Source organism: Corylus avellana, chromosome 9 (genome assembly GCF_965113065.1).
Source record: "Corylus avellana chromosome 9, dhCorAvel1.hap1.2, whole genome shotgun sequence".
NCBI classification, from domain to species: Eukaryota; Viridiplantae; Streptophyta; class Magnoliopsida; order Fagales; family Betulaceae; genus Corylus; species Corylus avellana.
This window is the reverse complement of record NC_142498.1, coordinates 17,690,598-17,716,395: the sequence shown is the minus strand read 5'-3', so window position 1 is coordinate 17,716,395 and position 25,798 is coordinate 17,690,598. Positions and strand designations below refer to the sequence as shown.

Genomic DNA, 25,798 nt, shown 5'->3' with positions numbered 1-25,798 from the left:
CAACAAGATTATTCCTTGTTACACCTTCATTTTATGGCTGCTGTGAGAAGGAGGCTGAATAGGCAAAGATAAATTGGTTGGTTATAGTTAATTTTCTCTAGGTTTAACATTTGGCGTAATTTGTGGTATAGATGCAACATTCCTTAGAATTGCTAGATTTGGTTCCAACAATATTATTGTTTGTTTTTTGGTACTGGGTAAGGGCTAAGATTAGTAATGAGATCTTAAGGATGTATGAATTAAGCAATCTTTCTCCAAGGTGTGATGTCAAGGAAAGTCCAAGCGTAGTACTTTGAGAAATTTGGTGTGATGCCTAAATTTTTCTCATTTTTCTATTTTCATTTTAGTTTCCCAGCAATTTTATATCAAGGTCCAACCAATGTTAGATTTGATTTTTCATATACTATTTCCTACTTAGTCTCCAAACCACCCATCCAACAACATTAAACTACCAAAGCATCATTCTTGGTTTATTGTTCACTAAATTTTCTTCTTTGTTTTAATCTAAACCCTAACTATTAGAGACCCTAACTTCATGATGGAACTTGCCTTAATCAAAGAGAAGATATTTGTACTTATGTCTACTTTAGTAATATTTTCTCAACTTGTAACCTTGTTTTGGATGATAAGTTAAATATTTGTGTTGGAACCTGCTATGACTAATGAGGAGAATCAAATATTGAGTCAAAATCCCAGATGAGGGTGAAATCTACTAAGCCATTGCCCAATTGGGTCCAAATAAATCACCAGGGCTTGGCATGACTGAACTAATTTACAAATTATACTGGCCGATTGTGAAAGCCTGTATTAACTGTTTAGAGTTTCACTGATGTGTTGATTTAAACTATGGCTTAATTGAACTTGAAGGAGCGCTTGTAGTTTGTACCGTTTATGTCCCTTCTATGTAACTGCAAATAGACAAGTGTTACTATGATCACATTCAAGTAAAATAACTACAGTCAATCTCCCTCACCTGTCTTTTGGCTAAATTTTTTTTTTTTCTTAATTAATTGGACCTTCTCCCCCCATCATAGCTGACATTCAGAAGCTGCTGCAGCATCTTCAAATTAAGTTGGACTGAATCAAAAACATCCATAAAGTGCCCATTTCCGTGCAAACCGTGTAAATATCTCCTGTTTAATCTTGTTTCCGTGTATTGCCATTAAAAATAAATACGCCCAGTACTAGATAGTCTTAATATGAGTGAGACAAATTACAAAAAAGAGTCCACCCAAAAAAATATATATGTTTTGGTTTTTCGAAAGGCACGTGTCGGAGAGTTTTGAATTACGAGCTCTCTTCCATGTTGTTATTTGTGGAAGTGAGTTCTTTTCATTGCATTTACCGTGAAAGGTCGAGCCAGAGCCAGAGCCAGAGCCAGAGCCAGAGCCAGTAGACACTAGACAGTGGGTCGACACTGACAGAGCAGAAGTATTTGCCTTTTGCATGCCAAAAATTTGTTTTATTTAATCAATGTGAAAGACTTTTTACTTTTATTTTATATTTCTGTCGCAATAATTCTGCTTTCTAGTTCCCTTTTTTTTTCTTTTTTTTCTTTTTTTCTGTGGTTTTCACTCAGACTAGAACTTGGAAAACCGACCGGCCATTTGGAGTTTGAACTATTTGTCGGAGGCCGAGCGAAAAGTGCTTGCATTTTGTCTATAATTTTTTTCTATTTAGTGATCAGAGCTTTAATTTTTTCTGGGTTTTGGTTTAATCGTTATTTTTCGGATTTTTTGTCCTTTTTCTCTTTGAATTGTCAGGGATAGTCAGAAGAAAGAGTGTAAGATGAAGAAGCAAAAGAAGCGAAGGAAGATAATCAAAGAGATAGATTCAGAAGACTGGTGCTTCGTGTGCAAAGATGGCGGAGCGCTAATGATCTGCGACTACGGGTGGGTTTCTCACAACTAAAAGTGGTTGATTCTTGAAATGCAGGTCGGTGTTTGTTGATTGTGATGAAGCAGAAAACAGCCATTTTCCTTCCCTGAGATCAAGGGTAGTTTGGTCTTTCAATATCATGGGTTTGTCTGGGAAATGTAGCGCTTAACCCATTGGCCTTGCTTGCATGTGCTTCGATTTCTTTTTTATTTTGTTTTGATGGTGTGTTTTTATTTTTTAACACGTCCATACAAGGGAAGGGGAGGGGCATTTGAATTAGTCACCTCTGCATCATGAAACGTGAAACGTGATTCACAGCGGATTGAGTTATCTCTCGGAGACTTTTTGATGGTGTTTTCGGTGGACATCGATTTTAATAAGTTTTAAGCTATCTGAGATTAGCTGATGCCAGAAAAGAATTGGGATTGTAACAAAATTACTAAATAAAATCAATATTATTTTATTTTCTATCTTTTCAATTTACAAAACCATGAAAGACAAAAATTACGCGGGTCATCTCAGTTGCCTTCTCTCTTAACATGGCTTATTCAACTGTTGATTGTTAACTTGCTTTGTTCTAAAGTATGCTGGTTTTGTTACCTTTGTGGGGGAGCAAAGGAGTTCATAGCTATTAAAGTCATAGAAGATGATGCAATTTGACATATGCATCAAAGAATGTGACTCTTAATGAAGCATATTGTTCGTTAATTTCTTGTATGAATGATGAACATGTACACAAGGACCATTTTTTTTTCCATATCTGCTTGTATATGGTTACCATTTGTATCTTAGTTTTGGGTTCTCAGAATCAAATAACCCATAAAATAGCTTCTTCTACTTTTATATTGCAACTAAATTTTTCCAGAAGATCGAGGGTTAACAATTGTTAGGGCTGATCAAATTTTTTAATCTGTGCCTCCTAATACATTGATAAATGCTTTTTGCATCTTTTATGGACGGCCTTATTTCAGTAACATGTCTTAAGTTCTTAACACTTTCAGGGATTGTCTAAAAGTTTACCATCCGGAATGTGTGGGAGAGGATGATTCATGTGTAAAGACTAAAGTCCACTGGAGTTGCGGTAAGTCGCTCACAACTATCACGATGATATTGAATCCGCTTGTTAATTATCTGTTGGAATTTTTTTATAATCAAAAGAATGCGAACAGAAAAGGAAGAACTTTATTTGACATTCCTGTGAAAGATTCAACTAGAGGACTCCCTCAAATCATATCCTCAAACTTCTCTAAAAGGCCCTTGAGAAGGCAAAAACCCTGGCCTATACATTTACGGACCCGGGAATCAATAAGAAACATGGTTTGTTTCCCTGAAGAGCTATTTGTATTTACAAGGAATAAACTGCCAGAAAGTTTGTAATTTCAGCAATCAAAGTTCTGGTCTTGTGATGAAAAAATATCACATCTTCCAACATGTGTTCAAGAATGAATAGATTCGGCCATCAAAGTTTTGACCTTTATAATGGACATCCACAAAGGTTTGCAAAGAAGCTTCTTAGCAACAATAGAATAGGTCACAGTATCACATCTTCTGGTCAGGTGCTATTTTAAAGGCATCTGTATGTCCTTCAGCTCATGCAATTACAGAGCCTAGTAGTCAAAGCAAACAGTCGCACCCTTCAATGCAGAGTAGGACCAATCAGTATTGATTTTCCAAACTCTCACAGGGGCTCTCATATGCAAGCAACCTTTTGGCAGCTTTTGCTAATCTACATTTTCTTTGGTATTTTTCCCAAGATAATTAGTGTAGGCACAGTGAAAAAATAAAGACGCAGATGGTTTGTGTTCTCTGCAATGATATGACAAAAATGCACTTTGAGGTGCCATGTAAAATGTTTTCCCTTGCAACTTCCGTGTCACAGCATCATACATTATTAAAAAAATGCCATTAATTTTTCTCTTCATACTTGTTTCACATTCTGAGATTTTATAAATACCAGATTCACAAGTGATGAAATTATGTTTCAGATTGGCATTCTTGCTTCTTATGCTATAAGGCTGCAAAATTTCATTGCTTTTGCTGTCCAAATGCCTTATGTGGAAGCTGCATTGATGTTGCTGAGTTTGCCCCTGTTAGAGGGAAGAAAGGATTCTGCAACGACTGCTTGAAGCTTGTTCTACTTGCAGAACAGAATGTGGATTATGATTCTAATGTGGTATGTATAGGAATATTACAACTCTGTTAGAAAGTTATTGGATATCTCTTTACTGCAATCTTTTCTATATCACCCAGTGTTAAATTTTTGTAGGGCCTTTTGTTTTCTAATTTTGTAATTTTTTTGGAGACCCCTAACCCCACAATATTAGCAGCTGCTCCTACCTTAGCTCATGATACACTATGTAGAATACAAATTCTGTAATCTACTCTTGTCATTTTTATTTAGGGGTTGAGTTATAAAATTCTACTGGTAGTTTAGAGAAGAATGTTCATAGAATCAGTAATCTAAAAGTTGATTCAAGAGAGTAAGTATAAACTGGGGTAGGGATGGCCAAAAAATTTGAAAAGTTTATCTTTGTTTCGATCTACCTATGAACCTGCTTTAAACATTTTAAAATGTAGGATTTGATTCTCAAAGTAAACCTTTCACTGTTTCCTATTAAATGAAGAGCAACAATACATTATGATGTATTAAATGCAGGACTTTCATTCAGTGTCTTTTACTTTCAATAGCATCTCTCTTCAGCTTCCTTCTCTTCATAAATTTCTTTCTCTTTTTGGTTAGGGGAAAATATGCTTGTTTTAATCTTGTTTCTTATGATTGCAGGGAAAGATAGATTTGAAAGACCGAGAGACGTATGAAGGTCTATTTAAGGAATATTGGGATATAATAAAGGAAAAGGAAGGCCTGACTGTTGATAATGCGTATTTCGCCGATGCCCAATTAAAGAAGAAGAGAGAGGACCACAAGTGCTACTCCAATTCAGTTAGAATTGGCGAGGCCAAGGGAGATAATAAATTGATAATCCATGATTGTTACATCAGTGATATAGAACAGCAGAAGGCAATGGGAAAAAAGAGGGGTTCCAAGGCACTACAATTTATAGGATGGGGATCAAAACCTCTCATTGAGTTCCTCACATCCATTGGTAAGGATACAACCAAACAACTCTCGCAGTATGATGTGGACTCTATCATATCAGGATACATCCAAGAGAAAAATCTTTTTCACCCAAAAAAGAAGAAGAAGATTCTTTGTGACAAAATGCTCTATTCTATATTCAGAAAAAGATCACTGGATAAGTACAAAATATATAATCTTCTGGAGGTTCATTTTTCTGAGAAGTTGGAGCAATCAGAAGAGGATGATGATGAGGATCAAGATGAAAGCTTTTTGGTAGAGAAAAACAATGAAAATGATATGGTTGAATGTAAGAAACAGAAGACATCAAGCTCGTCTAGAAAATATCAGGAAAAGGAAGTCAATTTTACAGCCAAGCAAAGCTGCTTTGCATCTATAGTTGCTGATAACATCAAACTTGTCTACTTAAGAAAAAGCTTAGTAGAAAGGCTACTGAAGCAGCCTGGAAGTTTTGAACACAAGGTAGTGGGAAGTTTTGTGAGAGTCAAAACAGACCCTAGAGACTATCAGTACTGGACGTCTCATAAACTCTTGCAAGTTAGAGGTAATTGTACTCGGAAATTTGGTCCTGGCATTTGGTTGGTGATGGCAGATTGGATTGCGTTCTACTTTGGATTGTTTAGGTTCTTTTATAAAGTAGATCTTTTTCCTAATTTTATCTAATACGATGCAATATGATATTCTGTTTATCATATTAATACTGTTTCAACAGAAAGCTGTAGGTTCTCTTCAAGTTTATGTTCTCTTAAATGGTTACTTATCTTTCTCTCTTTTATTTATTTTTTTCTTGAAATTTTTTCCTCTTAATCCTCTTAGGCATAAAGAAAATCTCAAGTGAAATTCTCCTGCAAGCAGTTAATGCACCAATAGACATTCACATTGCTATGCTTTCTGATGGTGACTTCACTGAGGTAACCAAACTGTTTGGAAGTGATATTTCTTAATATTATGATATCATTTTAAAAGCTTAGCAAATCCAAAAGCTATTGAGATTGTTACTTTTCTGATTTTCTTCACATGTATCATTTCATTCACTTGAACGTATGGGGTGGGTTTATGGAAGAATATTAGGAGGGGTTGGGAGAAGTTCCATAGTCACATCAGATTTGAGGTGGGAGATGGCTTCAAGGTTAGATTCTTGCGTAATATTTGGTGTGAGGATATGGCCCTTAAGGATGCCTTTCCAGTTTTATTTGGTATTGCTTGCACAAATGATGCTCCTGTTGTGGTTCTCCTGGGCTTTTTTGGAGGTGCCATTCAATGGAATGTGATATTTATTAGAGCGACTCAGGATTGGGAGGTAGATGCCTTTGCCTCGTTCTTCATGATGTTGTATTTAGTCAGAATGAGATGGGAAGGGGAAGACAAGTTGTAGTGGGTCCTTCCCAAAAGATGGTTATTTGGTGTTAAATCCTTCTACAAGGTCATGGGTTGTCACGATGATTTCCATTTCCCTTGGAAGAGTTTATGGAAGGCTGAGGTTTCATTGAGGATTGCCTTTTTTGTGTGGTCGGCGGCTTTGGAAAAGATCCTTACAATGGACAATCTTTGGAAGCGGTATGTCATTGTGGTCGATAGGTGTTGTATGTGAAAAAAGAATGAGGAGTATGTGGACCGTCTTCTCCTTCATTGTGAGGTTACTTCTTCCATTTGGAATGTTTTCTTCAATCGATTTGGGTTGTCTTAGGTTATACCTAGATGTGTAGTCAATTTTTATGCTTGTTGGTGGACTTTTGGCAACACTTAAAGTTTTGTTGTGTGGAAGATGGTGGCTTCATGCCTTTTGTGGTGTCTATGTAAGGAAATGAACAATAGGTGTTTTGAGGATCGTGAGAGGACTTTAGAGAATATTAAGTTTTTATTGTTTAACACTTTGTATTTTTGTACAACTGCTTATGTTTCTTCTTTGGTGATTAATTATAATGATTTTGTTGTTCTTTTTGCTCCTTCTAGTTGGGTAACATCTCTTGTATAATTTTTGTGTACATGGGAACACCCTATGCTTTTAATGATATCTCGATTATTTATAAAAAAAAAAATGATAGGCTTGCGGCAAGGTCTGAGCCAAAGTGCGAAAGCGGTAAGTCTAAGGGGAAGAATGACAAAAGTAGGCAATCTCGGTCTAAGTCACGATTGGTAAAGGATGAAGAATTTTGGCAGATGCAAAAGATGTGGAGTGCTATTATTGTCTCAAAAAATGGACACTACAAAAGATTTTGCAGTCACATAAAAGGGTACTACAAAGGATTGCAGAGTAATGAAATAAGATTTGGAAGATTTGCATAGATTTTCTCTTAGTTTCTTTAGATACATATTCTCTCTTAGATTCTAGGATTTTGGATTGCATTGGCTCATATCATGTGTCCAAATAGCAATGGTTTGAGACGTTTAAATCTTGTAATGCCGGTACTATTCTGATGGGTAATGATGCTATGTGTAAGGCTATCGGAATAGGTACCATAAAAAGTCAGGATGTTTGTTGGGGTTGTGGGAACACTGATTAATGTTTAATATGTTCCAGACTGTATGAAAAATCATATATTTTTAGGCGCATTGGATTCTTTGGACTATAGTTATTCAATTAGAGATAAAGTTGTGAAAATAACTGAAGGTATTTTGGGGGAATGAAAGATTAGAAAATTGACAATTTTTATAAGAAGGAATATAGTTACACGTGGAGTTGCAACATCCACTTCGGCATAATCATTTAATCATATATTGATGGTACTGTCTTGTGGCATATATGACTTAGCCATTTAGGCAAGCGTTATATGTTTTAGCTTCAAAGCAGAATTTGTTGAAATGAGTGAAATCATGCAAATTGGATTTTTTCAAGAACTATTTGTATGGGAAGAAACGAAGAGTTTGTTTACATAGTAGATACCTTTGGGGTTCGCTAGCCCTCCAGAGCGGTTTTACTTTTGAATAATTCTTCAGAAGGTTTTCACTTTGTCACCAAATCTCTATATTTATTTTATTTTCTGCATATTGTGATTGAGGTGACTTAAACTGTGGTGATTGCCTTAATCATTAATCTATTTGGTAAACTTGTTTGTAACAACTTGAGGTTTAAAACATATTGTTTAGTATTGTTGAAGGACCATGGTGCTTTATAGTCATCGGTGACTATTTAGTTGTATTTGTCAGAAACTTGTTTTGGTATAATTGTTATGGCAACTTACAGTTACAAAGAGTCTCCACTTTGGCTACTCCCATGGTGTGGGAATAAGACCACCATCAATAAATTGAAATGTAGTGGGAACCCAAAAAGTAATCAATAGTATGTTTTGAAAGGTCCAAGTTAGAACTTAGGAGTACATTATGAGGAAAGGCAAGTTGGATATTCTGACTGAGTGCCCGCATTAGCGTTAATATTGTTGCTTCTTTTTGCATTTTTACTTTTGTGATAATCCTCCCTTTTTTTGCATCAAACAGCAATAGTAGGCTACAAACTGGGGGATGGTTCTCCCCACTCCCAAAATCCTTCCCTTCCATGGGTTGGATCCAAGACCTCCTTTCAAAGCAGGATAGGTATGACTTGGCTACAAAAGTTTTTGTTAATTATGTAGAAATTTGAGATTTCAGTGATAAATTATTATAAACATTTTGATACCTCTTGTGTAAATTCTTTTATCTTTCATGAGAAAAATCGCGCTCGTTTGCTAATGCTTTTTAAAAGGCTTTTTGCTTTTTGATTGTATTGTGATATAAAGGTGAGTAATTTTGAGTGTTTTGTGTATTGAGTTGTTTGTTAATGCTTTTTTATTTTTTACTAAAAAGCAAAAAACAGTCGAAAAAGCATTAGCAAACAAGCTCATCTTGTTGTGATTAATCATTTTGTTTAAGAGTCTGTCTTAAATCAACTCAGCCAATGTTCAGATTCCATTAAATGTACCCAGCATTTACATGGGCAGAGCCATTAAACACCTGGCACAGTGCACAAATGCGAATTTAGGCATGTGTAGACACACAAAAATGTGTTCATGCATGTAACTCATCAATGACTAAACCTTTTAATCAACTACCTGATTTCATGAATAAAACAAATGGTTCATTATATATATGACAGATATTGCATATCATTCCTCTATCGGTCTTAACTTACAAGATTTGCTGTTCTGCCATTATTGCTCTTCCTCACTACTTATATGTAACGATTAAGTTCCAAAACTTTCCACTCATATGAATTCGCCCCTTCCGAAGAACATTGTTTACTTTGTTGCATGGTATTTTTTGCAGGAAGAATGTGAGGATTTGCGAAAGATGGTTAGAACCGGCCTGCTAAAGAAACCTACTATTGTAAGTTGTTCTATTCATAAGCATTTGTGTCTTTTCTTAGAGATGGTTAAAAGTTGCAAGCTCTTAAACCAATTGTAACGTTGATAGGTGGAGCTTGAACAGAAGGCAAGAAGTCTGCATGAGGATATAACAAAGCATGTAAATTTCCTTGATTAATGTTATTTATTGCTTCTAAAAATACATTATGTTATTCCTAAAGAATATATATAATGTGTTATTCCTCTCCTCCCGCCTTCCCCAAGAAAAAAGAAAAATCCACTCCAAAAAATAAAAAATATATATTATATATATAAAAGCTTGCAGAGCTATATTCATCTACAGCTTATCTCTGGAGTTCTATCAATAGGAACAGAACTATTTCTTTCTGTCCTTTTCTTGTGATCATTTCTGCCTTATATGGAAGTGCTTTTGTCAGTGGATTGAGAGGGAGCTAGTCAAACTACAAAGCTGCATTGATCGGGCAAACGAGAAAGGATGGAGAGCAGAATATCCTTTCATGTTATAAGTCAGCACTTGTAACATATCACTATGAATACACCATGACTGATTGGTTGTACTTTGAACACTCACCCACTAATAAACTACTAAGCAGAACCACTCTAGAACCAGCTGAAATGTCATTAAATTTTCAAAAAAGGAAAAAGAAACTTATTGTATAATCCTAAAATTGTTGTTATGCTATCTTCTCCCTGTATATTGACTGTAATCAGGCCTTCTTTGAATGGGATTTCTTCTTTTCCTCCATGCGTTATTGTAAAACTATGTTGCCTGTGCCTGTGTGTATGAATGAGCAACCAAGTGTTCAAGCATGTGTGTTTGTGAATGTTTCAAGATGCTGTGTTCAACTCAATAAATTGAACTGGACCTTAACCAGCTTTATTTGGAACATTATTTCAATATTTAGACAGAAGAGAAGTGCTCAAGAAACCATCAGAACAGGAACAGTTATTAAAGCAGGCGCCGAAGGTCATTGCAGAACTTGAAGAGCTCAAATCTGATTCTGCAGACTCCTTGGAAATCAATGAACAAAAGGGTTTTTGCTCGGATTCGTCGTTGGAATGTGAAAACTCCCAATAATTATCGCTGCTTCACCTGGTATATGAGAAAATTTTGAAACTCGTTTGGTTACAAGAGGTATCAGAAGGCAACTAACTCTGTCATTTCAAGTGCCTGATGGCCAAATGTGTAATAGTTGAAGTTTCTAAGATAGATGTTTTTCTTTTTCCTTGTAAAATATGTTTGCTGTTTCCTTGTAAAATGTCTCTTGTGACCAAGGAAAATTTCATGTGCACAATATTGTTGTTTGCTTATTATCTTGCAGTTGTCAAGATTTGAAGAATGCCTTGTTTGCATTTTATACAAACATGTGCACAATATTGCATTTTGTTGAATATTTGGCTAGAAAATGATCTTGAAATTCTTCTTATTCATCAATATTCTTATGTAATTTCACATAATTAATGATCTTTATTCACAATATGAATATAACAAAGTGCAATTAGTAAATGAAGCCACTAAAGTTTGAATTAGTTTTTGTGAAAAAACAATACAAAACAAAAAGAATAAATTGTAAAATTAATAATTAATAGAGTAAAACAATTTAGGAGAAACTTTACAGAAGGCCTATGAACTATCATGAGTTTTGAGAAGACACCTTTGAATTTAAAAAAACTCTCAATTTCGCTCTTCGAATTTTCAATTTGACATAATTTACCCATTTCGTCAATTTTTGCTATTAAACCTTAACGGAAACCTCTAAAAAACAAAATTACCCTTCAATTTTTTTAAGAAAATGAAAAAAAAATAAAAAATGAAAAAAAAAAAGTCACAAGGTGGCCCAACCGTGGGTCACCTTGTGAATTTTTTTTTTTTGATAATAAATTTATTTATTTTTATTTTTATTTTGAAATAAAGAATAAATTTAGAATTTTATTATAAAATTAAATTAAATTAAATTAAAATTTAAAAAAAAAAAAAGGCAAAGGTATAATGATAATTTTATCACTTTTAATGTTTAAAAATTGACAGAGGGAGATAAATTGCATCAAATTAAAAGTTTATGGGTGAAATTGAGAGTTTTTTAAATTTAAGAGATTTTTTCAAAACGTATGATAGTTCAAGGATTTAAAGTAAAGTTCTCCCAACTATTTAACATCCAATTTCCAATGACAATCTGGGAGGCTCAAATTAATTCAATGTACAAAATGATAGTTCTTAGTTAAAAATTGTCCTTTTAACTTGTAATTATTATTTTTTTCTAATTTGTCCTTTTAACTTGCATGTACTATTGGATGGTCTCAATCGCTTTTTCATTTTCTTCTTATTCGTCATTGTCGCTTCAAAGACGTTGTATTTGAAGGGCTAGGATCCATAGATTTGGAGCTGCCTCGTAGGGAAGTCTAACTCGGTGAGCTCAATGAGTTTTGGAGCCCACACAATCATTCCAAACTCACTACCAACCGACCCAATAAACTCCAGTTTGGTTTTGTTAGAAAAAATTACGCAAGAAGGAAAAACAAAAAATTTAACATCTACTCGTTGAAAGCTGCGTAAAGCCGAAGCAATGAGAATTAAATGTGTTTTCTTAAATTCGATTGAACTATAGCATGACTCAATCCTATCAGGTCATTAATACAAACCAAGATCTTATCACAGGCACTCTTTTAAATCTGACCGAACTATAACTTGATTCAGTTTCATCAATACATCAATGAAAACTAAAATTGATTACACTAATCATGCTTGAAAATTGAATCCCATAATTTAGTGTTAATATAAACACTTGGAAAAAAAAAAAAATTTAGTCATTAGGCCTCCACATAAGAGCACACACAATGATGGGAAAGTGAAGGACATACAAAATAATGAAAGAAAGAAACACATTTTCCTATTGGTGGGTGTCAGTAGGGAATAATTTGCAAGTCAAAGGAAAATGGTTTGTCGTTGTCTCAGTTGTCTGATTGTCTCGCACTTTCCTTGGAAAGTTGATTCTCACATCTCCGTCCCCCCTTTGCAATTCCTTTCCAAGCTCTTTCTCAGTTTTCTCTCCCTGAGGAGAGAAGACTTTTTGACTTTTCACCACAAATTCATATTTTCTTCTCCCCTTCCCATCTCCATTTTTCTAAAGCGTCGATTCACTTCACATCTCTCTCTCTCTCTCTCTCTCTCTCTCTCTGTCGAATTCCATCAACTTTTTTTGATCTTCACCAATCGCCATCGTCATGTTAATGCTCGTAAACTGCTCAAACTGCCGCACGCCACTGCAGCTCCCGCCAGGCGCCCAGTCCATCCGCTGCGCCATCTGCCATGCCATCACCCGCATAGCGGAGCCCCGCAGCCTCCAACCACCACCGGCACCGCCATCCTCCACCCACCACCCGTACGGGGCCTCACCGTCCATGGCTCCATCTCCTTACAACCACGCCCCTCCTGGCCCCTCTCCCTCCGTCCACGGCCGCAAGCGGGCCGTCATCTGCGGTATTTCCTACAAGAACTCCTCGCACGAGCTCAAGGGTTGTATCAACGACGCCAAGTGCATGAAATATTTGCTCGTCAGTCGGTTCCACTTCCCCGAGTCCTCCATTCTCATGCTCACCGGTACTCTCTCCCCGACTCTCTCGCGCGTTACAATTTAAAGTAAATGATAAATTCCTTCCTTTTTATGAATGCTTTTAAGAGAATTGTGTAGTAAAACTTACAAAGTATTTTTAGTAATTTAAAAGTTACGTTGAACATGGTAAAAATTGTAGAAGTACTTTTTTATTTTCTTTTTTCATTATGAAAATAGTTTAAATGCACTTTTAGAGAAAAAAATAATAATAATAATAATAAAAACTCTTTCTGGTTATAAAAGTTTCAATCCCAAACGTGTTTTGAGTTCGAGTTTAAACCTTGTTCCCGTTCTTTACCTTTCAATTTAATTAAATATTTCACGCATTATGTGTCATTTGTGAGGAGAAAGTAAAAAATAAAAACTCTTTTTGGTTATAAAAGTTTCAATCCCAAACATGTTTTGAGTTCCTGTTTGAACTTTGTTCCCGTTGTTTACCTGTCAATTTAATTAAATATTTCACGCATTATGTGTCATTTGTGAGGAGAAAGTATGAGCATAGAAGCGGGAAAGTGTTAGAATATAAATTAAATGATTAAATTTATTATATTTTATGGGAGTTATTTAATGGCATACATATTGCTTAATTGTGTTCTACTTGCTTTTGTTTATCATTCAATTTTGATGGGTGGATAGAAAAAATAATGTTTATTTGGATTCTTCAAACCCCTCTAACAAAAGCCTTTGGATGGAACATCCCAAAAAATATTTCTCATTTGGAGGTCGAATTTAATTTTCTGATACATGTTGATCTCATCTCATCTGCGTGTTGAGATCAATTATAATCTATGTAAACTAAAGCAAATTAGAACAGAGGTTTACTGTCACATGGCTGTCAGAATCGAAGGCAGACTGCTGTAACATGATGATACAAAGAATTTTAATTAATTTTCAAAGCCATTATATTTGACTTGCTTCTTGTGTAGTCAACTGCAATGACCTTAACAGTACGGTGTGAGAAACACATTTGTGAATGCCCTTTGCTTCAAGCTTGATGGCTCAATGTTTTATACACCTTTTAAGTGATTATTACATGTTTTATACACATGTATGATGCATGCACATGCACGCATGCTCGATACATCTAATCTGAGTCCCTTTCTGAAAGTTACTGTGCAGAAGAAGAAACTGATCCTTACAGGCGTCCAATTAAAAGCAACATTCGAATGGCAATGTATTGGCTTGTGCAAGGTTGTCAACCAGGAGACTCTTTGGTTTTTCACTATTCTGGCCATGGTTCACAGCAGAGGAACTACACTGGAGATGAGGTGGATGGATATGATGAAACACTCTGCCCCTTAGATTTTGAAACTCAGGGGATGATTGTTGATGATGAGATCAATGCAACGATTGTTCGGCCACTTCCTCCGAGGGTTAAGCTCCACGCAATCATAGACGCTTGCCATAGTGGCACCGTATTAGATTTACCATTTCTCTGCAGGATGGATAGGTGAGTCCTTTTGATATTATTGTTACTCAAAATACTAAATGGTTTCCATGATGCAATAAGTGATGAATTGTAGCCTCTGCCATTGTGTACTATCTATTGATAGGATTTAGTGTCTTCTTTCATACATTTTCTATCTTCTGTTTGGGAGTGTGGATGTAGGAATGGAAGGTATATGTGGGAGGACCATCGCCCAAGAACAGGTATGTGGAAAGGAACAAATGGTGGGGAAGTCATATCCTTCAGTGGCTGTGATGATGATCAGTCCTCAGCAGATACTCTGGTAAAGTCTCAGGCATCTGTTTAATTTGACCATTAAAGTAAACTACAGTGGTGAGCTAAGAATCAAAGCTTATGCTTTCTCTGGACAGGCTCTATCAAGGATCACTTCTACTGGTGCCATGACTTATTCTTTCATTCAAGCCATCGAGCGTGGGCACGGAGCTACTTATGGAGCCATGCTAACCGCAATGCGGTCTACCATTCGAAACACCGATGATAGTCTAGGGGGTGGTGGTCTAGTGACATCTCTTCTCACCATGCTTTTAACAGGAGGGAGCGGTGGCGGGTTGAGACAGGTTTGATTCTCATTGCTCCCTCATTGATTTGGATACATGTATTATGGAAGCAGACAATTGTGTCATTGTTAGTGTTTGTTTTGAATGGAAATCATCATATTTAGTCCCTCAAATGTAGAGTAAGTTCTAATTTGGTCCCTAAATTTAGTAGAGTTCAAAATTTTGTTGCTATAACTTTTGATTTTGAGTAATGTAATCTCTCATTTGGGGTTGAATAAGTAATGCTATGCTGATTTTATATTAACAGTATCTTTTAACCTTGACCAGTTTGTTTCTTGCTGCAGGAACCACAGCTAACTGCAAATGAACCATTTGATGTGTATGCAAAGCCTTTCTCCCTATAAATATTAGAGGCTGATAATCATTCTTCACTGTGACTCCTGGCCTTGAGTGTATGTACAGATGCCGGGAAAACCCATTTCTGCAATATGATTGCATTTCATTGTGTTCTAAGGTTTTGTTTAATTATTATACTTGTGTTCGACGCTTTCCTGACTTCAACAAAGAAAAATGTCATACCTTGAAGTAGGATTTTAAGATATGGAGGACGTAAGCTTATAATGGATATATTTGTTTTACTATAAAATGTTGTTTCCTCCGGAAAATTGACAGTTAAAAGTGTTGGAGAAAATACGGATTTGGGATTTGGCTTAGGTGCTGTAAAAAAAAAAAAAAAAATTACAAGATATCTTCTATAGTTTTTTCAACGGTTTATATTTAATTGCAAATTTTTCATAAGAAAGAAAGAGATAATTAAATTAAATCTGAATGGTTGAAAAAATTATATTTCAATTTTTTTTTTTTTTTGAAAAGTCCATATAACCCTTTCAAACTACCACCAAATTGACAATATCTACCTTTAATATTCTCTCTCACATATGGGCTCAAATTCCCTTTTTAATAGGTGAAGTCCGATACATGAAATATTTAATTGAAATAGGAAATGCAAGTGATATTTGGCTAATACTATATTAAATCACCAATTATTTGAAAAGTTTAAACTAATAGAAAGAGGTAAATTTAATCATTTAACAATATTTTAACACTCTCCACTTCTTGTGTAGTTTAAAATTTTCGATTATGACATGAAAGTATGAACTGAAATGGGTTTTTGGAAGGAAAATATATTTTTGAAGTTTTGCAAAATGAAACTGGATTCTCTCTTTTTTTGAATTATGGTCTCCTCACTTTCAAACCACTAACCACACCAATTATGTTATTTTACTTATGTGTTAAATTCACTTTATCTATGAAGTTTTAGGGGTTTTTTAATTTTAATCCAATGTTTAAAAATTGGCAATGTACCCTCCTAGTGTTTCAAAAATTTTTAATTCAGATCTTCTGTTACTAATTTTCGTCAAATTGGGCGGAAATCTATGAAATTACGTAATTACCCTTAATGTTTTTTTTTTTAATAATTTATTTCCATCCAATTTGACACAAATTAGTAGCAAAGGATCTGAATTGAAATTTTTTGAAACATTAGGGGAGTACATTGCCAATTTTTAAACATTAGGATTTAAATTGAAAAACTCTTGAAACTTCAGGGAGTAAAGTGAATTTAACCCTTTACTTATTTATGTACCAAAAGAATTGTTGTTCGACCTTTAATTTCTAGTTTCTCAACTCTTATATCTTAATTTCAAATGATTTTCTTCTCTAAAAGTAAGTAAAAAATAAAAATGTTTCAAAATTTTGCCATTTAAAAAAGGGAAATACTAGGTGTTCTTTTAGTGTTCTCTTGGTGTCCTCTCAACTGTGATGTGACTTTTAAAATCACCAATATATTAAAAGTCAATAATGATAATTTCAAATTCAAAGATAATTTTAAAAGCCATATCGTAGTTAGGGGGACACCAAGAGAAGAACACCTAGCATTTCCCTTTAAAAAATGAGAATGTTATGTGCTCTCTTTGTAACCTCCTTCTTCTAATCTTAGGTGGATATTATTTTTTTTTTAAAAAAAAAATTAGCTCTTATTTCTCTCACTTAATTTTTAAAAAATAATATTTCACATATGACTAGGAGAATACCAAAAAAACACGAATAGAACACTTAGCATTTCCCTTTTAAAAAAATTGGAAGGCTTTAAATTTCAATTGAGAATCATTGTGGGAAGAAAGTCAAGCAACTCGTAACAACAAAGGTATAAAATTTTGTGGTCGTGATTTTGGTAAATACTACAAGAACAAAGACATCGCTAGCTAGACAAATTCCTCCAGCATCGAATCAGAATACCGCTTCAGAAGGGGGAAAATCCAACTAACGAACAACCTATAAAGGAAAAATCATATTCGGTTTGCAATTCTTGATTCAAGTGTTTATAACAGTTAATACTATAAGTCATTATTGTGTTTCTCGTGTGTCATTTTAAAAAGAGAAATGCTTGGTTTCATTAAAAAATCCATCTTTTAACCATATAAATTCTAGGGGGCAAAGGACACATGGCCCATTTTAATTTTTTATTGTTTAAAATCATTTAATTTTAAAATCAAAATTAAAATGATAAAAATAAAAAATAAAAAAGGCTGTTGGCCACCTCCTATGGGGGTGGTCGAAGCCACCCCATGGCCCTTGGGGTGGATCAGCCACCCCCAAGGGCCAAACCCACCAAACCTATAAATTTTATTTTTTATTTTTGGCCCTTGGGGGTGGTTCGGCCACCCCCAAGGCTCAATTGGGGTGGCCGGCCACCCCCTATGAGGTGGCCAACCATCCCTTTTTATTTTTTTTTTATTTTTTTATTAATTTTTAATCATTTTGATTTTGATTTTAAAATTAAAAGATTTTAAACAATAAAAAAATTAAAATGGGCCACTACCTATGATTAAAATGGCCAAAAGATTGACTTTTTAATGCAACCAAGCATTTCTACTTTAAAAACAACGTAATTTTTAAAACTACCATTAAACTTGTGATGAATTATTATTAAATGTTGATCAAATTATGATTTTAAAGCCACTTCATTCATTGAGTGACATAAAAATAACTTTTAGAATTACTGATTTATAACAAGGTGAACCATTTTTTCTCTCATCACAGTAAGTATTCTCATAATTATGGGTTTAGCAATTTGAACCTATGAACTTTCAATTGCAGTCAATTTGAACCTTTCCGTCAGATTTTAAACGTTAAAAATGAGATAATAACGTTTATACCCTTAACTTTTTTGTAAAATTTTAAATTTACCCTTATCAAATTAAAAATTAAAAATATATATATATTATAAAAAAATAAAATAAAATCACAAGAACAATATATTTACCCTTATCAAATTAAAAAAATAAAAAAATAAATTAAAAATCTACCCATTTTTAAAAAAACTTGTTTTTTTTCAATTTTTTTTAATAAAAAGAATTTTAACCGTAATGTTGTCTTTTTAGTGGTTTTAATAGCAAAAATTGACAGAGATGGTAAATTAATTGCAATTAAAAGTTTATGAATTCAAATTGAGAAGTTTTAAAGTTCAAAAACTTATCAAATAACGTGATAATTCAAAATTTGAAAGTGAAGTTAAAAAAAAAAAAAAAAAAAACGTGCAATATAGCTTTAATTCATAGAGTGTAGTAAAAATAAAAAAAGACGCAGCATACGCTTCTCATCGTTGTGGCAGTAAAAAAAACATATCTTCTTATGTTTCCAAGGAGGAAGAAATAAAAATGGGCCCAAAAGTGTGCGAAGTAGCATCGAGTCATGGACGAAGTTGCTAGGAGATAGAGATGGAGACACCACGTCACACCAGTAAAGGTAAACGTATGATATTAAGGTGCTGTGTCTCGAGTGGTGGAGTGGTTGTGGTTTGGGACTATTGCGTATTGGTTGGAACCGGCACTTGCACCCAAAAATATTAATATATGTGTTGGAAATCCAGAGGGCTAGGCTGTTGCCCACCCACAAGAAAGCGCGAGAATACATGCGTCGTGGCGGTGCTGTGCCACTTGCCAGCCAGTTGTGAGAGCTTAGCAGCAAATAATGTTAACGCGTACGTGTTAAATAAAATAAATAAATGATGTTGGGTTTTGGTAGTGCAATATTGACAGCAAATAATCTCCCAAGCTGCCAACAACTGTATACAGCTTTGCTGACTGGACCTTCCCATGCCTTTCCTTTCCCTTCCTTTCCTTTCCTTTCCTTCCCTTTATTCTCTCTTTATTTGTTCACTATATATACCGAACAATGAAAACTTCAAGCTTCACGACATCCATCGATCTCTAGACTTGCAAAAGCTTAATTTGATAGCACTGCCAATGGCTTCTTCAAGCGCTCCATTTATGTTTCTGGCTCTTACCCTTCTTAGCTCTTTCCTGGCTCTCACAGCTGCTAACTTGTCCCAAGATTTTGACATCACGTGGGGAGATGGCCGAGGGAAGATGGCCAACAACGGCGACCTTCTTAGCCTCTCTCTAGACAAAGCCTCTGGCTCTGGATTCCAGTCCAAGAATGAGTTTCTCTTTGGAAAGATAGATATGCAACTCAAGCTTGTTCCCGGAAACTCTGCTGGCACCGTTACTGCTTACTATGTAAGTTCTCTTCTACCAGCTCTTCGTATATGTTTTTCTTAAAACCAGCAATTCAAATTTATGTTAATCCTTTGAGTTTGAACTAATGTGTGTGTTAATTTATATACAGTTATCCTCAAAAGGATCAGCATGGGATGAGATAGACTTCGAGTTCTTGGGAAATCTGAGTGGCGATCCTTACATTCTTCACACCAATGTCTTTAGCCAAGGCAAAGGCAACAGAGAGCAACAGTTCTATCTCTGGTTTGACCCAACTGCAGATTTTCACACCTATTCCATTCTTTGGAATCCTCAGCGCATTATGTACGTTTACCAACTCCTTCTATCCATGCATCTTTCTTTTTATACATCTTTTGTGTTTTTGTTTGCTTATATATTTTTTCTGTTCATAATTCAGATTCTCTGTGGATGGAACTCCCATTAGAGAGTTCAAGAACTCAGAATCGGTTGGTGTTGCATTTCCAAAGAACCAACCAATGAGGATATACTCCAGTCTCTGGAATGCTGATGATTGGGCGACAAGAGGTGGGCTTGTGAAGACAGACTGGAGCCAAGCCCCCTTTACTGCTTCCTACAGAAACTTCAAAGCCGATGCTTGCATTTGGTCCTCTGGAGCATCTTCCTGCACTTCATCTTCTTCCACCTCTACTAATTCCTGGCTTTCACAAGAGATGGACACTTCAAATCAAGACAGGCTTAAATGGGTGCAGAAGAACTACATGATTTACAATTACTGCACAGACACAAAGAGGTTTCCCCAAGGCATCCCTCCAGAATGCAACACCTCCTAGAGAAACCATTTAAGCACCCCTCAAATTCTTTTATTATTAGTCTATTCATGTAATTTCTAGGATCCAATTCTTTCATTCTTTTTCTGATCATTCTTTTCATCGTTTGTTATATACGATGTAAGCCCATAATGTTGTCTCTATACAAGCGACCACTTTCTCCATTGAATTCCTCTGCTGTTATTTATTGAGAATTGTTAAAATAAATTAACTTGTATCCTTTAAAAACCACCGTGCCGGGCTGGAAGCACATGCCCATAAATATGCATATCCTAAAACTTGAAGAAGTGACAAAGAATTCTTGAAAATTGCGTCAACCAATAATGTCTAGCTTCCACAGCATTTTGACCAAAACTAGAAATCCTATGAAATGTTTTATTAATCTATCCTATTCCTACCGACAATCATATAAACAAGAGTTGATAAAGTATTCTTCATAATGGGATATGCTATAATGCAACTGCCACAATCCCATGTAGTGCCCCAAATGCCCCGATCTTGCATGGAAAATTACACAGTTCTTTGATTCGTCTATTATGTGCACAAAAATAAATCGAGTTTTTCGTTAAAAATTAGATATTAAGATCCAGCATGCCTACGTAGCTTTGAAATGGTAAACATGATACTGACTTTATATATACTGTTATGCATCAACTTTAAATTCTAATAAAAATATATAAATACTATTTATTTCAAATAAAATATATAAATACTATTTATTTCATTTGAAATAGAGATCATATTTCATGAGTCGTAACCTTACGTGTGTACATTTGCATGCACATAAACATATATGCCTCGAATTAGGGAAACTTTGATAAGAGCATGACAAAAAGAGAATTGGAGGAAAATGTCTCCAGATATATACAGTTACACTATAGCATAATATGAAGCACACATGAAATTGAGTGAATCATTTCCATTACTTGAGTTTTAAAAAGCACAAAGAATGCTTAATGTCAACTGACAGCTGTTTAATATAGGACTTCACCCCTAAGTTGCATACATCTGATGGGTACTTCAATATCTTGTCACCAAAAGCCACTAGTAATGAAGTGAGACAAATGGAATAGAGTATAACAATCAGAAATGCTCAAGATTAATTCATCCAAAATTCAATGATAATTTTTACTGTTACATCAAAGCGTAAGCACTTAAAAGTACACGAGATAATTTTCACTGTTAAACCAATGATAATTATACACAAGGGGAAAAGAAGTACCAAAAAGATTACGAGTACATTTTCTCATAAAGACCGAGATTACGGCATAGGAAAACCCTAATGGCAAGATAATTTTTGTAGCTTCTTCAGGCAAGCAACATAGCACTTCAACTAGGCCCAAATTCTTTTTTTGGGGACAAGATCCGACGTTTTTATCGCATCTATTTTGGCTGCTACAATGAAATCATTCATACTCAATCCCCCTGCAATTCAAATAGAATCCTTTCAAGGGCCATGCAGGAAAATATGGAACTTACCCATGCCCAATGCAATTAAAATCAGAAAATGAACTTGGACTATGCTATATGAGGTACAATAGATGAATCTTTTCCAATTGACTCAAGAAATATATTTTAGTTTAGAGGTTTACCAATGGAAGCTGTCCAAAGTTCAGCTCTAACTTGATTGGGTTGTTCCAAGTGGATATTTGGATAATGCCCTGCAGCTTCTGCAACCTGATCATAAATCCTATTGATGAGTTCAACCCCACATTTAAAATCTCTCAGCTTCCACAAGCATTGAAGTTTAAGCCCGCCTTCTTCATCTAGTAGCCTCCAGCCAACCACCTACTGACAAATTCATAAAAATCAATTTTTTAATAAGAAAAAGTTAAAGAAAAAAAAAGGGGGTTCCAAAACTTTTAACATGTGCAAACCACCTTTCACTTGATTATAGAACAAACCTTTGACAAAAAGTCTTTGAGGAGCCTACTATTACTCATATATGTTTGCAATTCATTTTTTATATATAAGTAAATCAATCTCATTAGAGAGAGCAAAGGAGCACAACCCAAGTACAAAGCAAGTAGACAAGAGAGACCCCAATTAGGTTTGCCATTCATATAACTACCTTGACAAGCCTTTCACATTAATTAACTCTGTAATAAAAATGAGAAACAGTCAATCTTTATCTCCTCATGCTTTTCTACACAATGCAACAACATCAACCATGACCGTATGGAGATATACTACTATTCCAAAACTGAAAATCAGCTCAAAAGCCAAGGTTCTTTTTCTTTTTTTATTAAAATTTTGTTTTATTTTGTATGTGATTTTGATGTTGAGTTTGACTTCTGTTGTTGAATTAATTTGTGTCTTCAGCTCAAATACCTAAAAGAAAATGATCACTTACAGATATTTCACCAAAAAAAGAATTTCAATAATCCTTTTTTTTTCTTTATCTTTATTAGCTACTGAAAGACATAATTTCTTGAAAATGCTAAAAGAAAAAAAAAATTGTATGCCATTTGCGATATTTGGGATTAACTTGTGTCTACTTTTTACCAATTATTTGATTTTTTGAATAATGATTTAATTCTCAGTATTTTAATTTAATTACTATCCTTTTTCTATGTATACAAGTTCTACCATATGCTAAAGTGATTGATATCCAATCTTTTTTCAATATTGGTATACAACTCCGCGCTAATGATAAATACATAGTCCTAATTTCAGCTCGGTCCCCAATTAAGGTTGATGCCACAGTGTTCCCTACTCTCTACGAGCATGAAAATGAAAACAATTTGAACTTCTTGGACCGACCCAAATACAATAAATCAATTTTGATAGTGCAATTCACTCTTACAATCAGTTTGTATATCGCAGCATAATGAAGTGCAGGAGACTTGAGGATTCAGATAAGTTCTTTAAATGTATAAAAAGAAACAAACAGGTTAAACCAACGGCAAAGGCGATTTATCAAACACATCATCCGGGTAAAGCTAACTTCATCTAAAACAACGCATACATGCATAAAGACGAAAACATGATAAGAAATAATATGATTCATCGGTATTCAAAGCATATGGGTATTGAAAACTGACCTTTTTCAAGAGCTTCTGAGCCTCATCGGCGGTCATGGGGGCTTGGAAAGGAGAAAGAGGGGCGCACTGCTGCTGGGAAAGAGAGAGCGCGGAGAGGTTGGGGATAAGGATCTTGTGATCGGTGCCTGCATTTCCCAGCACCTTCTCTCCAAAACGACTCTCCACCTCTGCTGGGAAGGGGTCCCTGGCCCCAAAGTCACCCAGCAGGTCAATGTTCCCAACAGCCCTGATTCTACTTCCTCTGAAGGAGAGAGTTGGGTTGGGGTTGGGGTTGAGGTGGGCATGGTGACGATGATATGGAAGGAGAAGAGGGGAGGAGAAAGGGGCGGTGAGGGCCATGGATGAAGGTTCTGTGGTGCCCTTTCGTTGGAGCTAAGACCAAACAGTTTTTGTCCGCTGACGATGTTATCCGCTGATTATTAGACGAGTAATGATACATTGCGAGTCATGATACAAGTTACGCCGGCGTGCTTCAACAGTGAAGCACGCCAGGCTAAAATTTTTTTTTTTTTTTTTTTCAAAAAAATTAAAATAATAAAATAATAATAAAAAAAAAAATCACGTCCGGCGTGCTTCACTGTTGAAGCACGCCGGGCGTGTTCAATATCTTTACCCGATACATTGCACGCCTGGTGTGCATCAACAGTGATGCACGCCAGGCACAAATTTTTTTTTTATTATTTAAAAAAAAAAAAAAAAAAAAAATTTGCACTGGCGTGCGTGGGCGTGCCACGCACGCCGCGTGCATTGTATCATTACTCCTAGAGACAGGCAGGGGCGAGCACTGATACAGGGTACGCGGCGTGCGTGCTGTTTGCATTTACCCGGCAGGGGCAGGCCATGGTGGCAGGGGCGTCACTCGCTAGTGGTTTGGTTAGGGCGAGTTGCTAAGTCAAGTATGGATTGGGGGCATCTAGTGAGTCAGCCAAATTTAGAGATTTTTTCAAACGACAAAATTGCATTAGGGTTAAATACTAAATATTCCCTAAGATTTTGAAACTTTATTTTTATTCTCTTAGGGTTTTATTTTTATCACAGGAAGTCCCTATGATTTTGATAATAAACCAAGTTAATCCTCCGTCAGTTGACCGTTAGTTGACTTAACGAAAAACCCCGTGAACCAATCAAATGTTAACACATGGCATCTACTTAATTTAAAAAAATTAAAAAATTAAAAAAATGTATTTTTTTTAAAAAAAAAAAATTGGGAGTGGCCGAGCCACCCCCAAATGGCCAAGAGCCACCTCCAATTTTTTTTTAAATACATTTTTTTTATTAAAAAAAAAATTAAGTAGATGCCACGTGTCAACATTTGATTGGTCCACGTAGTTTTCCGTTAAGTCAACTAACGGTCAACTGATGGAGGACTAACTTGGTCTATTATCAAAACCACAAGGACCTCCTGTGATAAAAATGAAACCTTAGGGAAATAAAAATAAAATTTCGAAACCCGAGGGGTATTTAGTATTTAACCCATTACATTATCCTGGATTTTGAGAAAATTTTGTTTTTGGATTTCTCTTTAAATGGTAGGTTTAAAATTATTGGAACATGAAAAATGAAAAATGATGAAGTTCATTTGATGGGATCGAGTTTCCTTTGAAATATAAACTCAACACTTCGAAGTTAGTAGAGGAATAAAATATTAACAATTCAAGGGTTAAGGAGGAAATACGCTTAACAAATTCCAGTAAATAAGTAGGAGGATTCACTTATTATAGTTTGTTGGTATGTTTTTTGGTCTAAGAATTTTGTTACTCGGTGATTTTCTTGATGATTAAGTTGTGACAAATTCTCTATGCGGCAATGAGATTCCTACAAAACAAAAACAATGTCAGATAGTTTTCGGTTAGAGCTGAAGACTCTCTGATGCTTAAATTAACATTTTTATTTGTGAAATAAAGAAATAATAGAAAATTACTTCTAAATTCTAACGAACTAATGTGTGCGAAAGGTGTGAGAAAGGGAGGAGATAAGAGAGAAAGAGAGGCGTGAGAGTGCCTAAGAAATGGATATATATATATGAGGGTTTCTCGGAGTCCCTCCGAGGAGAGTGAGGTGTGTGGGGAGGAAGAAGCACCAATAGAATAGAGCCATTCTCCTTTCTTTTTTTCTTTTTATCCAAAGATGCAAAAAAGGTGGACACATGTCAATAGGTGAGTGGGTAATGGCATATGGCAAATAAGAATAAAAAAAATGGAGCTGGCCGCTATGAGAGATTTTCTCCCCAACATATTTAAAAGATTATGTGAAATAAAAAGATCATTTTTTGTCCATAAAAGTCATAGGTGGTAAGAGGTCATAGGCCTCATTTGTAGTTGATGTGACTCCACCCACTGATGAGCCTATGACCTTTTACCACTTAAGACTTTTATGGGTTAAAAATGATCTTTTTATTGCATTATAACATATTTCTGAAATAAAACATGAGATACGATATATGTTGTGCATGCTTTGAACTTATGTTTTCATTATCATAACATGAATTGTTTTACTGGTCTATAAAAAGATCATTATCATAACATGAATTATTAAGG

At 35.1% G+C, this 25,798-nt stretch overlaps 4 protein-coding genes across 4 annotated transcripts; 3 read left to right on the top strand and 1 right to left on the bottom strand.

Annotated features, from left to right (window-relative positions):
- Positions 1 to 1,412: 1,412 nt before the first annotated feature.
- Positions 1,413 to 10,708, top strand: LOC132191142 (uncharacterized protein At5g08430). Its single transcript, XM_059606160.2, has 10 exons — positions 1,413 to 1,475; positions 1,764 to 1,892; positions 2,880 to 2,959; positions 3,864 to 4,051; positions 4,661 to 5,519; positions 5,792 to 5,886; positions 9,215 to 9,274; positions 9,362 to 9,412; positions 9,690 to 9,762; positions 10,164 to 10,708. Coding segments are annotated over exons 1-10 (1,725 nt in total). The 5' UTR covers positions 1,413 to 1,473; the 3' UTR covers positions 10,352 to 10,708.
- Positions 10,709 to 12,413: 1,705 nt separating this feature from the next.
- LOC132189281 (metacaspase-1) lies at positions 12,414 to 15,450 on the top strand. Its single transcript, XM_059603948.2, has 5 exons — positions 12,414 to 12,871; positions 14,004 to 14,334; positions 14,494 to 14,614; positions 14,703 to 14,909; positions 15,194 to 15,450. The coding sequence occupies exons 1-5, from the start codon at positions 12,496 to 12,498 to the stop codon at positions 15,251 to 15,253; spliced, it is 1,095 nt and encodes a 364-aa protein (XP_059459931.2). The 5' UTR covers positions 12,414 to 12,495; the 3' UTR covers positions 15,254 to 15,450.
- A 3,465-nt stretch (positions 15,451 to 18,915) lies between these two features.
- Positions 18,916 to 20,381, top strand: LOC132189282 (putative xyloglucan endotransglucosylase/hydrolase protein 23). The gene is made up of 3 exons (XM_059603949.2): positions 18,916 to 19,429; positions 19,539 to 19,732; positions 19,827 to 20,381. Exons 1-3 carry the CDS (start codon positions 19,007 to 19,009, stop codon positions 20,218 to 20,220), a joined length of 1,011 nt encoding a protein of 336 aa, XP_059459932.2. The 5' UTR covers positions 18,916 to 19,006; the 3' UTR covers positions 20,221 to 20,381.
- Positions 20,382 to 21,287: 906 nt separating this feature from the next.
- On the bottom strand, positions 21,288 to 23,672 carry LOC132190064 (Transcriptional coactivator/pterin dehydratase). Its single transcript, XM_059604945.2, has 3 exons — positions 23,262 to 23,672; positions 21,810 to 22,005; positions 21,288 to 21,642 (listed from the first exon to the last, which is right to left on the bottom strand). The coding sequence occupies exons 1-3, from the start codon at positions 23,598 to 23,600 to the stop codon at positions 21,551 to 21,553; spliced, it is 627 nt and encodes a 208-aa protein (XP_059460928.2). The 5' UTR covers positions 23,601 to 23,672; the 3' UTR covers positions 21,288 to 21,550.
- Positions 23,673 to 25,798: the final 2,126 nt, after the last annotated feature.

What these genes read in the sequence shown, in the direction of transcription:
- LOC132191142 (XM_059606160.2), top strand. An exon ending in TGCTAAAGAAACCTACTATT is followed by an intron (nt 9,275 to 9,361) that starts GTAAGTTGTTCT and finishes TAACGTTGATAG; the next exon opens with GTGGAGCTTGAACAGAAGGC. An exon ending in ATGAGGATATAACAAAGCAT is followed by an intron (nt 9,413 to 9,689) that starts GTAAATTTCCTT and finishes TGCTTTTGTCAG; the next exon opens with TGGATTGAGAGGGAGCTAGT.
- LOC132189281 (XM_059603948.2), top strand. Translation starts at nt 12,496, where the DNA reads ATGTTAATGCTCGTAAACTGCTCAAACTGCCGCACGCCACTGCAGCTC. An exon ending in CTCCATTCTCATGCTCACCG is followed by an intron (nt 12,872 to 14,003) that starts GTACTCTCTCCC and finishes GTTACTGTGCAG; the next exon opens with AAGAAGAAACTGATCCTTAC. An exon ending in AGTCCTCAGCAGATACTCTG is followed by an intron (nt 14,615 to 14,702) that starts GTAAAGTCTCAG and finishes TTCTCTGGACAG; the next exon opens with GCTCTATCAAGGATCACTTC.
- LOC132189282 (XM_059603949.2), top strand. Translation starts at nt 19,007, where the DNA reads ATGCCTTTCCTTTCCCTTCCTTTCCTTTCCTTTCCTTCCCTTTATTCT. An exon ending in GCACCGTTACTGCTTACTAT is followed by an intron (nt 19,430 to 19,538) that starts GTAAGTTCTCTT and finishes ATTTATATACAG; the next exon opens with TTATCCTCAAAAGGATCAGC. An exon ending in TGGAATCCTCAGCGCATTAT is followed by an intron (nt 19,733 to 19,826) that starts GTACGTTTACCA and finishes TTCATAATTCAG; the next exon opens with ATTCTCTGTGGATGGAACTC.
- LOC132190064 (XM_059604945.2), bottom strand. Translation starts at nt 23,600, where the DNA reads ATGGCCCTCACCGCCCCTTTCTCCTCCCCTCTTCTCCTTCCATATCAT. An exon ending in CTCAGAAGCTCTTGAAAAAG is followed by an intron (nt 22,006 to 23,261) that starts GTCAGTTTTCAA and finishes ATTTGTCAGTAG; the next exon opens with GTGGTTGGCTGGAGGCTACT. An exon ending in ACTTTGGACAGCTTCCATTG is followed by an intron (nt 21,643 to 21,809) that starts GTAAACCTCTAA and finishes TTTGAATTGCAG; the next exon opens with GGGGATTGAGTATGAATGAT.